The sequence below is a fragment of the Eutrigla gurnardus genome (assembly GCF_963514095.1).
Source record: "Eutrigla gurnardus genome assembly, chromosome: 1".
NCBI classification, from domain to species: Eukaryota; Metazoa; Chordata; class Actinopteri; order Perciformes; family Triglidae; genus Eutrigla; species Eutrigla gurnardus.
The window spans coordinates 7,107,620-7,125,230 of NC_139915.1; the positions used below are offsets into that span (position 1 = coordinate 7,107,620).

The window sequence follows — 17,611 nt, forward strand, 5'->3', positions numbered from 1 at the left end:
ACCTGAGGCCTCGACGCCAGCAAATGTTCTCCCTGGAGGCCGAGAGACAACACAACAGAATCTGAGTCCGGTCAGGCAGCTGGGGGAGACCAGCTGTTTGGAGGGCTTAGTCGTGTACCTGTGTGGGCGTGTGCACGTCTGTCTGTGCGTGTGCGTTTGAAGGCGTCGTTTTCTCCGTATACCTGCCAACTTTGTGCATTCCTGTGGATTCCTGCCCTGCAGGTGTGTGTGCGTGAAGATTTTTCTGCCTGACAGCTTCCCTGAGTGTGAGCGGGTCGATCGATGCGCGGCTTCTGCTTATCGACAACTTGTCTTTTTGCAGGGCGGATGCTTTAACATTGAGACACGGCGGCTCAATCAAAAATGCTGAGGACATCCTCCCAAACTCTCACTTCCTGCATCAACTCTGCATTTTTGTTACTTTGAAGTTACTTGAACTCAATTTTAATTCACTCAAACATTTTTTTTTTCTTAGAGACAACAATCACAAGAACCATGTTAGGTCAGCTCTTATAAACTGTCTGATTAAGGGACAAACAAATAATTTTAAGAGCAATTTATTGATGTTTTATGATTCATTTGTCTTTTTTTATTCTTGCTTTTACAGTCGCTGACTTGCAATATGAAATAATGTACACAGTTTAACTTGCTGTACAAAAAGGGCACCGCGGGGAGATAATAGTTAAGTGAAAGGAAACCATCCAGCAGGTAATAGCATACAAAATCTCCCTGCCGTTAAATTCACCGTAGCACATGGGCTCTGTTGGCAGCGTTGTGCGACTGTGACATGAACAACCAGCACTTACTGTTGACTCTCAGTGGGAATCTCCTCCTAACCTGCTGCGGCTGGCTGCCTGCCGGCCTGCGTGTCTGTCGCTGCTGCCTGGCCTTGAGAACACCGTGGCTCGTATGTGATTAACCACCTACGTCTGGCTAACATAACCTGCATCACACACACATCAGCCCAAACCCGTGGAATACTAGAGAGACTTAGCCCTGCCCCTTCCAGTGGGATCTCTTTATCTCGGAAAATAAATGTATGGTAGTCAACGGCGAGAGACAAAACTTTTTTGTATCCCCTAATAATAGAATTATAAGAATGTCAAAATGCATAATTAGAAACACGACACAATCAGAGGTCGTGTAATTTACGCCTCTCCAGGGAAGCCACGATGATTGTGTGGTTCTTATCGTGATGAACTAACAGCAGGTCTCGCTCGTTTTTTGCTTCACGGCTGATAAAAAGAGATACTGGATAAAACACATCAGGTAACATTAGTTACGTTACATTTGTTCATGAAATCTAGCTAAGTTAGCTAGCTAGCTAGCCAAGCTAGCAGCCGCGTTGGTGACGTACATTGCCTGAGATGAGAGACGCAAAACTTAATGATAAAACAACCAACCTACAACAAACTGTGGCTTTCTGGACAAACATCATCTATAATTCATAAACCGGGCTAAAAACACGTTTTGTCTATTATCGTTGACTACCGTACTTTTTTGTGGATCATTGGATGGACGAGGCTTAGCCTCTCTTTATTCTTCTGGTAACATATCAGAGACAAACAGACCTCTGAGTCCAACAGTAAGAGTCCTAAAGTCTTCCTGTGATTGGCTGAGGGATAATTGGTGACAAAGCAGTCTTGAAAAGTAACATTATGAAAACAAGTGTCATTATGAAATAAAAATGAGCTACAATGAAAGTCTATTAGGTTGAGAAAAAAAAAATCAAATCAAATCAAAAATGCAATTTTATTTAATTATTTTACACAGTCTAATGTTGATTTATTTCATAAAGTTATATTTAACTCATTCATATTGAAAACTCAGTGGCTCCACAGCACAACATTTCTATATGGAGCTAAAATTGTACATTGATTTTCTTTTGACAATGGCTTCTCCCTGAGCTCAGCCTCGGCGTTGTTGCTGGATTAAAGTTTAAGCATTAAGTACACTTAAGCACTAAGTACTTCACACTTGCTGCTCAGGGGAGGTTGTGGAAGTGACTCCCAACACAAAATAGCTATATTTGACATCTGAGAGCGGCTGTTAGTCCTCGCAGATACATCGGTATATTTTTCACGTAAGCAGACGGGTGCAATGCATTTCTGTACGTTAACTTTATTCTGCTGCTGCAGGCTTGGTCATCAGTGGTGGAAATAAAGACCCGTCACCACCAGAGAATGTGTTAGTTTTAAACCCAACTTTAATTGGCAGCTCTTTAGTCCGACGCTAATTTAGAATGTGTTTCGGCCGCACGACATGCCCTCATAACACACTTCCCGTATTTGTTTGTCTTCAGTTACAGTGGTAAAAGCCAAGAAATGTGGAGAAACGGTTTGGTGCCTTAATTGGCTCTCGCTTGCTTTTGCCATATTGCCGCTTTAGTGTTCAAAATTAATTAAAAGCATTGGCACAAACAATAATAATTTAATTCTCATTGCTCACTGCTTAGTCTCTGTCCGTGTAATGTGTGTGCTTGTGGGTAAAAAAAGTCAGTTGCATTTGCACTTTTCACTGCGTCTGGAGCTTTGTCTGACGGGATCTTCGGTGGATTTGAATGTGGTTCCAGCCCATCTGGATATGGTTTTCATAGGGTTTCACCTGGCATCAGCATCCATGTTTGTTTTAGAGCTCCTTCTACCAAGAAGTTTCTTCTGGGCTCCGTTCTGGGGCTGAGCTGAAAGAAAGTCATCTTGGACTTCTTGAGTAACAACTTTAAGTAGGTTGTTTGAATTCACAACTGGTTAGCCTGTGGGGCTGTTCTGTTTCAAACTATAATTCATGGAATCATAGCCTTGGAACATGATAACTGGCTTTCAATCAATCTGCTCTACATTTCCATTCATTCGCAGAGCTTTCAAGCTGACAAATTAGTTACTCCTTGTCTCTGCTGGAAACATTTTAATCTTCAAAAACATCACCTTGAGCATAATTATGTCTGTGTTACACTGAACACAGAGTGGGGGTTAGTCCGAGCGGCACCCACGCGTGACATCCCTAATAACATGGATATAATGAGAGGCTACACGCTATACTCCAACATCAAAAGCTATTGTCTAATTTTGGCCAGCGGGATGTGACAAATCCGTAATTAAAATAGCAAGCTGAGTGATAAAACAAAGCCACTTGCTGGGAGACAGCGGCTCCGGCTAGATATGGATCTGTCATTAGGGTAAAGAATTGTCCTTTGCCTTTTCTGCCTTTATCTCCCTAATGCGGCTATATTTCCCAAGGATTGGTCCTTTTTAGCCAAGGCGGGGAAGAAGAAAAAAAAAGAAAAAAAAGAGCTGATCTCGACGAACGTCCTTATCAGTCACGGCTCGCCTGTTTACCGCAACCAAAGTCGAGGCCACCGGTTCATTCGGAAGATGAAACCAATTGAAGGACGGCACTTCATGTTTTTCGAACGGCATTGGAATGACAACTGTGTTAACACTTTTCCCCTCGCCATGCTCCCAATCCCTTCAGCTCGTGCATGTGTACAGGTTGCCGGTTCAACTAGAGGGCAACTACGACTGGATATTTGTTATTTTGTCATGTTTTCTTTTTTTTTTCTTACCTGCGATGAGGGAATGACAGGAGCACGTCTATTGTTTTCATGTGCCACGGCCTGACAGCCGAGATACTTTGCCAGTATTGACTTGAAGATCAAACGCCCATGAATAATGCATCTGGTAAGGCACACTGGAATCACTGGTGTGAGCTCTGCAGCGGGCGATTTCCCAGCACATGCAGCTGTTTTAACAGGAGCAGCCTCTCCGTTCTCTTCTCAACCGTTATGGTTGGAGCTGGTTTTTCAAAATTCAAAGTGTGACTGCTGGGGAAACCCGATAAATCATGCAGCAGGCCGCTGGTGGGAGTGGACTGGGACTGACCATCACATTAGTGAACTCCTGGTGGACACAGGGAAGGAGAAGTGTGGGTGTGTTTACATGTTTGTGTGCTAGTGTGAACTACGTCAGGCGAGGTGTGTGTGTGTGTGTGTGTGAGAGAGAGAGAGAGAGAGTGAGAGAGCAGCAAGCCATTCTCCTGGATAAGAGGCTTTCAAGTAAATGAATGAATACATTATGGATTGGTGGCCAAGCACCAATAAAGCTTACTGTATGTGAAGCTGCAGGACAGCCAGGCTGAACAAGGCCAGCAGCATGATGGGTATCCAAGGGGACACCAGAGGGACACCCTGATTGAAGACACTCATCAAACGATAGGCGAGGGGAAGTAAGGTGAGATGTCGCCAAATTCATTCTACCTACGAGCCGCGCCGCCGATGCACAGCCTCATCCACCTGCATTCACCGATTCCTTTCCCCTGTCGTACACCTACGCTGTAAATAAACGCACGCTGACACGTACACGCTCCCTTCACTCGTCTGCGAGTGCGTCCCGAGGGTGAAGAACGCATTGCATTTGGCGAATGATTGGCAGAGTCAGGAGGCGTTCAGAGCCATTTTGTCTTTCCAGCCGCTGGCAGAAAGCGGTGGCCATTATGACCTTGTGATGAATTCAAGGTTCATTTGCTTTGTTTTTCCAAAATGCGCACACATAGAGTGTGCCCCTGCGAGAGGGAGAACATTCTTTAAAGCTCACGCCAAATCTCTCAGTCAGACTTTTGATTCCAGTCGCATGGTAATCGAGAGGAAGTTCCATTTGTGCCCACTGTCATTTATTCATTAGCTCGCAATCAGATCTCCCGTGCAAGGCATGAAACGTTATAAATCAGTTACTTGCTGGCCATTAACAATTCATGAAATTCATAAAACATAAGATGCGTCATTTATTTATCACCTCTAAATGGGATTTCCTTCCTTCTCGCTGGCTCCGACTCAGAAGTCAACTTCTGTTGGGCTGACCGATGGCCAGTTTGAGAGCAAGCCAAGATACAAACAATGCGGATCCGAGTAAAATGGTTCGGATTAGCCTGATCTCGGCTGTCATTCAGGGCTAAATTCGGTCGGTGTGACTGGTATTGTGAGGAAGGGAAGCAGCAGGCGCCAGGCTGCGGCTGGCTGCTGGCACAGTTGTTTTCTGCTGATTCTCTTGAGCAGTCGATGTAATTGTGAGTAATTAGGCCTTAAAGTGGTCTTGTCTTTCCCAAACCTGGAACACGAGTCCCGAGGGAGAATTAGCGAGCCGGAGGGGGGGTACAGAAGGCTGCTTTTGTCTAAACAGATCCTATATGAAGAGTCTGGAACAGAGCCAGCAGATGCTAGCACCATATGATCACACCGACTCTGTAGATGACACAAAATTATACTATTGCCCAGAGGGCCCTGCACTTATCATTGTAAGGATAAACAGCAAATTACAATGTAGATGCAACAGTTGGACTGCATCCTAATAAAGACCCGGCGTTTGATGTCTGGCTCTCTCACGCAGAACATTCTGTGGGAGTTTGTGTTTCTTAAGTGCCTTGCAGTTCTAGTGTATTTAGCATCGTGCTTGAACAACAGCAGTTCAAGGGTCCCTTTGTATCTTCATGAACTCAGATAATGTGTGATAATGGTCGGTGAGGGACACCCTGCCAGGACAAACGAGCGCTAACTAGTAGAAGCTGTGGAGGGACTTACAGGTGGCCGGCTTGTTGCAGTTGTGTCCGTGCCTGAAGTACTGAGGATTCTCCACCACAGGAATACGAGTCATCCCTATGACGACCGCATCAGGACCCGCATCCAGAGTGCAGGGGGTGATAATCCCGTGGTTGACATGATGAAGAGGGCTGGCAGAGTCTTCCTCACCGCTGATCACAGCTACCGGACCTAGAGGAACGAGGGAAGAATGAGTTATTTAACAGTTCAAAGTCCATATGATGAGCTCAAGTTAAGACTTTTATGTCATACTGTCGGTCACTGTTACATGTGACAGTCGATCATAGATTCTTGATATTTCACTATGGGGAACGAGTCCATTACTACTTATCTCAATTTCTAATAAAGCAATAAAGCAAGCAAGTTTGCAGAGTATATTATATGTTTTAAAACATGTCTGGAGGAGAGCGTTAACTTATAGTTAATTTAATCAAATATGACATTTAGATAACTGTTGAGGAGGTGGGTTAGTTTTCCCTTTGCCGCCACAGGCCAGCATAAAAAAAGGTTATGTCAATGATGGCTACAAAAGCATGTAGTTTATGCTCAGTGTGCCTGGTTCAAATCGATTTCATGTTTCTATCTGAATCTATATGAAGATCTACATAAACCACAACATAATACAATGATAAAATCACACACAATTGTAGTTTTTGTAGAAACATTAGCATGATGAACATTAGAATCAGCAGACTGTTGGCATTAACATATGTGTAAAATGAATAGAATTTTTTTTTTAGGGTTTTTTAAACATCCGTGGGAGAAAAACAAAAATAATTTCAATACATTTTGAAAATACCTTCATGGGTATTCATGGGTAGAGAAAAAAACTAATTTTGGTATGAAAAGTGAAAACAAGTCCTGAGTCACATTCTTAGTTTTAATTCATAAAAAAAATCATATCAAAACCAAATGTCAAATTTGTCAAATGTTTTTTTTTCTGAAGATGCAATAAAAAAATTACCATTTAAACAACCTATTTAAATGATCCATTGATCGTTTTAATCATTTTTCAACAAGCTTGCCAGATATTATTATTTGATGCTTTTGTTGTTGTTGTTGTATTTGGCTCAGGGGAATTGTGACTGGCATTTTTCAGTATGTTCAGCTCATCAAAACAAATACTGTCATTTGCAGATTAAGGAAAGAATGAATTCATGAATACATCCTTTCATCCATTTGTTAACGTTTTAGTAACATTAGTTACTAAATACAATATTTGCTGTATATACGTTTAAAGCAGGGGTTCTCAAATATGACTGAGCACCAATATGGGGAGCCAGCAGATTGACACACATGTCCCCTCCACATCAAACTGCCCAAAGTCCATCAGAATCATTCATTTTGACTAACAGCCTTACTTCCTCCGACAATACAAAGAGATGATTCTAGGTGGGTGCAGTTTGTTGCACTGGCCGACAGTTGAAATGGACCCGGATGATTAAAGTATAAACGCATGCATGTCACATCACGTTCGGGGGCCGCACAAAGTGTTCCTGAGGGCCGCCATTGGCCCGTGGGCTACACTTTGAACAGCTCTGGCTTAACACATTGGCAGTTCACTGCTGGTTGAATTTAAGGTGTCATGCAACACAATGCTGTCAACCAAACACATTCTCCTTTCTTAAATCAAAATTCAAATACATGATTTCCCTGTCAGTCAGCGTGATCCAGTTTCCTATTCTGTCACTACTGTGTCCAAAGCAACACACGGCTCTGACAAGTGCAATCTTCAGACAGGAGGGAGGAAAGAGACAGCGAGCGGATTTTAAAATCAACAGCACCAACGGTGGCTGATTCATTGCGACTGTGACAGTCAATCTGTTTACCCACAAAGTTGAGTCTCTCGCTCACCTTGACAACGCAGTAAATAGTAATCAGGACCCAGTCATATCAGATTATAGACCCCGAGCCGCGGGGAGGGTGGGTTGTGATGAAGTGACACATGTGAGCATCAATTTATTTACAACATTTGCTGTTATGCAGGGATGTGCACAGCAGAGCACTGGTCTTCACAGGGCGACTCCCTCGACCAACCACTAGGGACAAGTGGTCCGCTACAGTCCTAAATCTCTGCTGATGCCTCTGATCCTCCACTGCAGCACAGGCAGGGAGATATGCGTGCCGTATAGTACTTCAAACATCATTACATAAAAAGTTAGGAAGAGTCAAGGGTACAAATCTTTAAAAAACGAGAAAAGATACCTAAAAAAAATAACCCTTCTAGTTATGCTCCACTTTTTAATACAATATGTATCGAAATGAAAACCCATCTGGTCGGACTCGAGTGCCAGATCGATGAGGCCTCGGGGGATGCCTGGCCTCCCTCCAAACCGCTGCACTCCAAACTACAAGGAAACTTCCCATTAGATTCTTTGGGAGATGGTTTTCTGAGGAGTGAAGGGGAAATTGTACTTCTTGACTTCAGAACATCGCCCCAAAAAATTGCATTTATGTTCTGTGAGCGATGAAAGGGCCCGACGGCCCCTGAGAGGGTTTTTATCTTCTGAGACGTTGCCTCTGCAAAGAATGGAATTGGAACAGGAAGTGGACATTTTCCACCCGAAACGTCTATCTGAGAGTAAAGGCCTCCTCTATTAAACCAACTTTGATTTATTCAACTCAGCCATGCACCAAGAACAGCCACTGAGACACTCACAGACTTTGACGAAAGACTAAAGAGGATGTTTTTTTCTAACTTTTCTACTCCTCAAGTTACTACATTATTATAAGGTGTGAATATAAAAAATATATTAACATTCACATTTACCTTTGAATCAACTGGTGCGGTGCGAATGAGATAAATACGTGAAATTGGCATAATTTGTGTCATTCTCCTCCCGTCGTTCCGACATTGGTAAATCCGAACTGGAGGAAGAAACATTGTAGCAGTCTATGATGAGAGTTCTATGATAGAACCTCATATTCATACAAACCTAACAAACCATGACTTCAGACCGGTGCGACCAGCGCACGTGGAGGTGATCACAACGGAAATTACTAAACCAAAAAGACAGTTTGAAATAAATAAATGATTGTTAAATTTGAACAAAGCTAAGATTATGCTGTTTGGAAATGTCAAAACAAACTAATATACAGGTTATTACTGAAATGTTATTTTAGAAAGAGAATATGAAATCAAGTTTCCAGCCGTGATATTAGACCATAAAATCTGCTGGAAACCTCAGTAAATATTCACCAGTAAAGTTGGCAAAGAGCATTGCAGTTTTGTGAAAAACAAGACATATTCTGGATCATACAGCATTGGACACTGATTGTATTGTTCGTTGTGTTGCTGAATCCGGGTTAGTGTGTGGAGGTTTTGGGGCAACACCTACAATCATTATGCATTCTACAGAACAGAGCCATATGGAAAGTAAACAATGTCGGATACCCAGAACACACTACCAATCTGCTTTAGTCACATGCTCGGAGGTTCATGGATGTGGTTGAACTTAAGACTAAAACTATGTACCGCCTGGCTAGATGTTCATTTTATCTAAAAACACGATGTGTATTCACTATGATGGAGAGTATTTCAATTTGTGGGGTAAATTCCAAATATTAATCAATTTAAATAAATTGTTCTTGATAGCGACCTGTTCAGGGTGTACCCCGCCTTCGCCCAATGACAGCTGGGATCGGCTCCAGCCCCCCGCGACCCTGAATACAGGATAAGCGGTAGACAATGGATGGATGGATGGATGTTCTTGATAGATGTAATGACGAATGGTGGTCAGGATGAATGTGGAGTAATTGTTTAAGATTATAAATTGGAAACAAAGGCTGGATATTTGGGTTGTACATAGGAGCACAGAGATATTTGTTGTGTTGTTTATTTTATAAATATGATTTAATAGTTTGATTACGTAAAAGGGGAAGTGAAAACATCTTCTGTGTTATATTTATTTAGTGGTTTATGAGAAGTGATATATTGAGTTTGCTGTTATTTTGAATGTTGATAATAAACTAAACCATTTTTTTAATGAAACATGTTCTTTTCCATATAAATAAATGGTTTAACATTTTGTGAATTATTTACTTTATTGCTATGTTGATGAGAAGATCAATTGCTAGTTTGCTGGACCCATAAACAAAAGCAGGTTGGTTGTTAAAAGTTTAAAACAGCTGCCGGGAAACTAATTTGAATGCAGTTCTGGTATCTTTTGTGTGTCAATAATTAAAAACGAAAACACCTGGACTCTGTCCATGGCATGTCCTTAGTTCATTTACCACGTTTCCTGGTAAACCTTTATCTAAGGACATAACATCTGATTTAGGATCAGATCCACCCATCTAAGACGTACCGGAGTGCAAGAAATTTGTGGTAAATTTATGGACCAGCTGTTTTCTCCCGTTTCCAGTCTTTATGCTAAGCTAAGCTATGCAAATTGGCTGCTTAGGAAAGTTAAAAACCTTATCGGTGGATTTACTCAGACTGGCGCAGTTTGCGCTGCGATTGTTTTTGGAAGTTTACAAACGCTGTGCTTCCTCATTTTACGTAGTATTTATCAAACCTGGCAGCCATCGGACAAACAGCGCATTCCCCGCCCCCCAGCGTAATGAGTGCGCCTCTTAAAGAGCAATAAATGGGCCCGCATGTATCTAACATTGATCTTGAAACAACAAAAAGAAAGCGAGAAAAAGCACATAAAGCGGTGAACCAAGGAAACGGTAGTGTACAGCAGGGCACAGGCGAGGATAACCGGTTCAGGTAGACCAGAAATTAATGTCTAGTACTGTGCAGCAAAACCGCGAAATGAGCCGAAATAATGGGCATCTACAACAACCGGTTTGCGCAATTAATGGAATGGCCAGAGCGGAAACCAAATGATGTCGCCACCAGCAAGAGACGATGGACTATGGACCATCGCTGCAGGCATGGTTGGTGTTCTGCAGGGGACCTCCAACATCCAGACCTGAGACATAAAGACCTGAGACATCCAGACCTGAGACATAAAGACCTGAGAGATCCACGTCTGTGACCACTCGTGTTCTCAGGGAAAAAAAAAAAAAAAAAAAAACCTGAGCCAACAGTCTCAGATACAACATTCACTAAAAAAAATAATAAAGAATAAAGAATGGAATTGTTCCATTCTGTATTGATTATTTCTTTTCTCACTTTTATTTTCAATCAATTTCAAAATAACAGCGTAGATCAAGTCCAGTAACTGTATTATTGCATGGCTGCCGTATGATTTCTGGTTAACGTGATTGATAAAGTATGATTCGTGTGATGCTTCCTGGTTTAGACCTGCTTTTAAGAGGCGGAGAATCTCCACCGCAGAATAGAGGTGTGCGCTCACTCGCAGTTTTTGTAAATACCGGGGAATATAAAATTAGGAGCACTTTATCCTCCCATCTTTTTGTGGGGAACTCTCACTTTCCCCACGACCCTCCCACGAGCGCATATTGAAAGCGCTACTTGCCTTATTCCCCTCATGTGGCTGGAATCTGCGCTTTTACCCAAGTGTGCCCTGTTTGTAAATACCGTTCCATGTTTTTACGCACTAGTTGCGAACAGATTGCGCCTCAAGTGAGCGCAAATGCGTTCGGAAATCTAGTGCTTAGTCTCTTAGAAAAGCGAATTAAATCCTTTGAGCAAAATGTCAAACCTTTGAGAAGGTATAGAACAAAAACGGTAAGTAGAACAACATGAGGCTGCCTCTCAAACTCATATCCAGCCTCACATACAGTCACTTCTCACACACAAGTTGGCAAGAATGCAATTGATCATCAAAGGACACACTGCCAGTGGCAAAGAAAATGATACATTTTACATGTTCAGAGTAACAGACGCCAGTTTGTTCAGGGATTCCTTGTGGGAAAGCCTTAGATCACAGTGGCGGCCCGTCGTTTGAAGGTTAATTAAATCCCATTGCTCACATCCCTCTATGCATCGCCAGGCAATGTGTTTCTCCAGCAAGCATCCCTACTTGGTAAATACGTCTCTCCAGATGAAATTCCTCCATCATTTTCCAAGAGACACGTGACTCCGGTCGCCGTTACTCAACGGTCCAGCGTGTGACGTCCCGCGGTCCCACCTCGTGGCGCTGCAGCGAATGCTTTATGTTTATGTAAGGTGCGGCTCGCAGGTGCATTAGCTAATTCGGCCAAATCAATTGATCAAGTGTGACGTTTGCATCGTCTGTTTCTCCGAGTTTAGCAGTCAATCTAATTTGCTCTACAGGAGCAGAGACAGAGGCGCCTTCTCCTCCTGGGTTTTTTCAAATGGACTCGTTCATTAAGGTATTGTCAAAGTGCTGGGCCAGCGGGTCCATCTGTGGACCGGGCCTCAGTGATGAATTAAAAGAGCACGCAGACCTTTGAACCAGCCACCTTTCAGACACGAGCCGACTTTTATCTCCAGGCTTTGTTTGTCACCTTGTAAGCACAATCACACTCACCTTTATCAGAGTGCCAAAAACACCTGCAAATGTGAGAGAAAAGCTTTTTATGTCTCCAGAAACACCCGAACACTAACCTATTCATACATTCAGCTATTACTGGATAGGAAGCACCACATCTCATGGAACAAACTCAGGTTGTCTACAAAGTGGACTGTCAGGTGGCGCCCTAACTTTCCATCCTGTGGCTGACGACGTCAAGTGTCTTATAAGACCATATAAATCTTGTATTCCTCCCTCTACATACCTGAAAAAGATCTAGCTTCTTTCCCATTGGACAATTAAATATGGGGACAGCCTGTTCTCATTCCAGGGCGTTAAATACTGACGCTTTGTCTGATACCGATACAAGGTTTCCTTTAGGCTCCATATGAGCCGCACATCCACCAATCATCCTTTTTCTACACATGAAAGTCCTCAATCATTTTATATTAACCCATCCGTGTCATTATTAGACATTCAGAGAAAACCCTCTGGGAGATTGATGACGTGGTATAAAACCAAAAAAAAGGTGGATGTTTTCAGCAAACACAGGACTTTCCATGAGGAAATCAGTGTTCATGTCCTGAAGTTTCTGTTGGGTTTGTTTAATTTGAAGTTTGTTAACGTACTTATTCGAAGTCCAACCATGATGTTTTTCCTAAACCTGGCTTTGTGTGTTTTTGTCTCAAGATCTGGACCATTTTGGCCAGATCTGGTTTTGAGTGCTTCAATGCATTAGTGACACTGTGTCCTTATTTATGCATTATTCTCCTCATTGGTGACATTAGATTTTATTGGTATGTACGTATTTCATTTTCCCTCCTTGTTCTCCTCCTGCGGGAGTTATTTTTCACCACAGCCTTTTGGATTTCTCTGGGTTATCTGCACAGTTTATTATTTATTACAGCTCTCAATTCTCTTTACACCGTGTTTCTTTTTATTTTTTTAATTAGAATTATTATTCCCCCAAATAAACCACACCAGACTGAAACTCAGCAGGGCGTTTGTCTGTGGGGCCACCTGGTCATCTGTGTCTCTGAAGTGAGTGCTGAAGGTGATTCTCAGGACAAAAACAAAAAAAAGCCAGCGGGTGCCTCTGTAGGTTTTTCCCTGTGGTGGGGAATAAATTGTGTGAAGTGTGATTGTTTCCGTTCCACCTCCTTGTGTTAATTATCGCACAGATTCCTTTCAAAGCTAGTTAATTACAACTGGAATTAACTTGAGGACATGTAAAATGAATAAGAGAACACAGGAAGGATAACTTACTGAGGCAAGGCCACGCTTCTAGCTAATGATGGATTTGAAACAAATTAAGCCCATACGTGGGAAGCTTAGAAAACAGTGGAATCAAGGCAAACTTTCATGTGAAGAATAAAACGTAATATTAACCAACTGTCAGGGCTTAAAGCATCTTTGACTAATCTATCAAGGATGGTATGTTCCCAACCAGTGCAGTGTCTGTACAGCAGGTTAATTTGCCGATATATTGCTGTAATTGATGCCAGCAGACATCTTAAAGGGACAGGTCACCCACAACTATCTTCTTGCCTGTAGTGCTGTTTATCAATATAGATTGCTTTGATTTGAGTTGCCTAGTTTGGGGAGAAAGGCTTGTGGTGTTAAAAGGGAAAAACAAGAAGAATTTTTTTTTTTTTTTTTCATATAGTCCCATTATATTGGAGAGAGGGTAGACGGCCGAACACCCACAGGAAAGAGGAAAAATATGTATTTATGATGTTAGAGTTAACTGTCCCTTTAACACCGACTATCCAAACAAAACACTTCCAAATAAAAAACATTTTAATCCCAATCAATTCTGATGTGAAAACAAACCAGTCCGTCACCCCAAACGATAATTGAGAACCATTACGACATCACGAGTGCTTGCTTAGCAGCGGCACGTGTGCAATGCCACACAGCGAGTGTCGCATCGGTGCTATAAAAAGGCCAGTTAATTGCCAAATGCCATTATCATGTGAAGAAGCCTTGGGGGATATGTGCACAGCTCAGATGACAACTCCCCACGCGGCACTGAGGAAGACGTGTAAACAGCTCTTTTGACAAATGGCCTCAACCTGCTCACTCAACCTCCCACTCACAGACGAGCGCGGAGAACATGTGACGGCCGCGGCAGGCCGGCGCTATCCGTTAAAAGCAGCCTCTGTGCGGCGGAGCACCCCTGGACCGCTTGCAGCTTTCCCCTCCAGTTGACCAACTGTGGCAAATATCGAGCGCTAGGACAGCTGATGTTTATGGTCCTGCGTAACGTGGGCGATCGACAATTTACAGACGCGGCGCACAGCTCAATGTGCTCTCTCTTTATTGTGGTATAAACAACGGCGACCACTGTGGGGAAGGACGGTCCAGTCCAGACAGAAATAAACATGCATCTGAAATCTGCTGTAAAAGCTATCAGTCATAGCATCGGAAGCCACTTGTACGCCCTCTAAAACAAAGCGCCCGCCGCCGTCGAACATTATCTGCAATGACATGGCACTGAACATATTACGGTTTGCGTTGCTGTATGTCTGAGGTCTTGATGCACGGAATGATAATAAAACAAATCAGCCAGATTGTTATTCCGACTCCTCTCTCAGCGCCCTATCAGCTTTTATACATTTGACAACACATTACTCCGCGAGCTCCCCGAAGACAGACGAAGTAATTTAACACAAGTCTGAAAAGTGATGGAAAATGACATCATCCAACAGCTCGAGCTGTCCCGGGGTCTGTTCCTTGATTTATGACTACAACAGAGTCAGGATCTTTACCAAAGACCGGGACCCACATTTTATTACCTGAAATGCGCCCAAACACAAATTGAAAACAAAACACACGGCGACGCAATCTGAGAATGTACTCCGCTGTGTTTGAGCTTTTCATTCTGCTCTCACGGAAATGGCATCAGAAAGGGGCCAAACGAAAAAAAAAAAGCTTGTGGCGGCATTGTTACGGGAACTACTTTGCATCATAAACTCAGCACTAAAGGCAGCAGCGCATGCAAACACGCAGAACCAACATATGCACAGCATCAGCCACAAACACTCGATGGCCATATTTCTTGTCATGGCATTAGAATATGAAATGATTCCCCAGAGTCGAGCAGCTGGCAGAGCTTGCATGGAAATCACAAAAGGAGAGCCACATTCAGCCACTGCAGCCCCACAAAACGTCTTGATGACGGTGCACATCGGTGCTGCGGCTGAAGCCTCTGCATGCTAATGCGTCGCACGGTTCCACTGGGATGAAACAAGTGTTTTAGTGGTAGTGGGGGGTTGCCATTGAGGTACATAATTAGTCTGACGGGCTGATGAGATAGTCCTTCAATGTAAGAAACATGTGGTGGGAATTTGGAAGGTTTTACTTAACAGATATCATTAAATAGAATTCAAAGACAGCATTGAGCCCGAATGATTCCATGTCTATAAATATGTATAACTGGCTCCATAGCTAGACAGACAGCTGCTTCATTGTGCTCCCAAGAGAAAAGAATGTTTTCGCAGTCTGCACATGGAACACGAACAGTGTGTAGCCGATACCTGAGAACATCCAAACCAGTTTGTCTGCAAATATCTAATTTGTTGTGAGGTACAGCGTAGCCCTTACTGTACTATATGTGCTCCACTATAGGAAAACAAGACTAACCCCGCATCCACACTGGACGGAAGCACCGTGAAACGCCAGGATTTGCCCTCATCCTGTCAGTACCTATTATAACCAATTGGACTGTTCATACAGGACGCGCCGCAGCGGTCCATGTCCGGCCCGCCAACTTCGCCTGGTCTTTTTCTCCGCATGCCGTGAGCAAAACAGTGATAAATTATAAACGATATAAACAATGTGATTCTGATAAATGATAATATATATGCATCCCAAGCTTTTAACTTTCCTCCCCTTTCTCCCCGCTGTTCTCCTGGAGTTTCAATTTCCCTGATTCCCCTCCCACTTGATCAAATTCAAAACCCATCCACATTACATTTATTAGAAGCATCCCTGCTGTTTGTGATTGTCATTTCATCATTTTTTTGTATGCAATTGTGTTTCTTTTAATTACGTATTTATTCCACTTATTTGTCAGTCTTAGAAGGCGAGTGCCGAGCAGACACACACACACACACACACACACACACACACAGACAGATAGGTAGACAGACAGATAGACATAGATTTGCTCCACAGAAATCAGCAGAGGAGCAGAAATACGCCCAGCGTGAGTCTACAACTAAGCAAATAGCTCAATGAGGCTGCTTTGAACTAAATGACAACATCAGCAGTCTTAACATGCTCACATAACAGTCCAACAATAAGTGTTGGACTGGACTCACATTATTAATACAAACATGCTGATGTTCAGCAGGTGTGATGCTGATTCATTCTGATTACAATGATTACCATGCTTGCTATCCTAGTTTAGTGTGCTGGCATGTTAACAGTCGGGGCTGATGGGAATCTTTCCATTCGCAGAAACCAAAGTGTTGGACAAGTTCAAATTTGACCCGATGACGGCGGTAGATGAAAAGATAGAAGAGAAGTTAGGGTTTCTACAAGTCATCCTGAGGGAAATATGAATATCTGTACCAAATGCCACAGCAATCTAGCCAAAAGTTCATTCTAAACTACAAATGTCAAAATCGTAGCGGCGCGAGAGGAAAGGTCAGCGGATCGCCAGAGTCCTCAGGATACAACTTCTGGGAACCATGAATGTCTATGAAATTTTAGAATATCAAAAAAAAGCAAAAATGTTTAGGATTCATTCAGTCGTTGTGCAGATAATTAACAAAACTCATTAGACTTATCTCACTCCCACTCAAAGTCAACCACTTTTTAAAATGTAAGCCACACAAGCTCTCTAACTATCATCATAATAACGCTGGAGGCAAAATACGACCGCACAACAGGAAACGTCAGGGAATCACCAAAGTTGCCCGGTACACCATCTGTTGTTGGTAAGGGTGTGCTTCTCCTGACCCAGGAGAAACACACACACACACACACACACACACACACACACACACACACACACACACACACACACACACACACACACACACACACACACACACACACACACACACAATCAAATCACTGAACCCATGTGGAATATCAATCAATTAATGTTCTTTAGCGCTTTTCTTCCCTCCCTCTAAAGCAGTCACTTTCCTTTGAGGTCTCTCCATGGTTTCCCTGACATTATTTCATTTCAATGACCTATGTTGCCAGGATGTTGAACATGTTTCCAAAGTGAGTCAGAAATCATGCAATCATACCAATAATGATTAGAAAATAAAATGCTTCCAGAATGACAGCAATTGTTGAAAACCTAAATTCCTCCAACGGCACGTTTTACTGGAGCAACTGCTGTTTCAACGTAATTTAAAGGGCCGTTTTAAACACAGTCCCATCGTTTATTTTCATCTCTCTTTTGTCTGTTTCTGTGTCTGCCTTTTGCCTCTTGTTTCAAGCCCCAGGGGTCTTTATTGCCGCCACGGTTCTCCTACAACTACCTCTCTCCATTGGAGGGTTCTCTACCAAACAGATTTATTAGCGTGGGAGGTGGAGGAGGGAGAGAGGAAGAAGCAGTACTCAAGTACCATACGTAAGTACACATTTGAGGTACTGGTACTTGTTTCATAAT

The 17,611-nt window shown here is 42.8% G+C and overlaps 1 protein-coding gene across 5 annotated transcripts in view; it reads right to left on the bottom strand.

Moving 5' to 3' along the window:
* ntrk3b (neurotrophic tyrosine kinase, receptor, type 3b) overlaps positions 1 to 17,611 on the bottom strand; it is a 172,838-nt gene that overhangs the window by 32,425 nt on the left and 122,802 nt on the right. For all 5 annotated transcript variants that reach the window (XM_084003337.1, XM_084003336.1, XM_084003335.1 and 2 more), the window contains one exon: positions 5,570 to 5,758. In XM_084003337.1, coding sequence (XP_083859463.1) covers positions 5,570 to 5,758 — 189 coding nt within the window. The remainder of the gene's footprint in view (positions 1 to 5,569; positions 5,759 to 17,611) is intronic.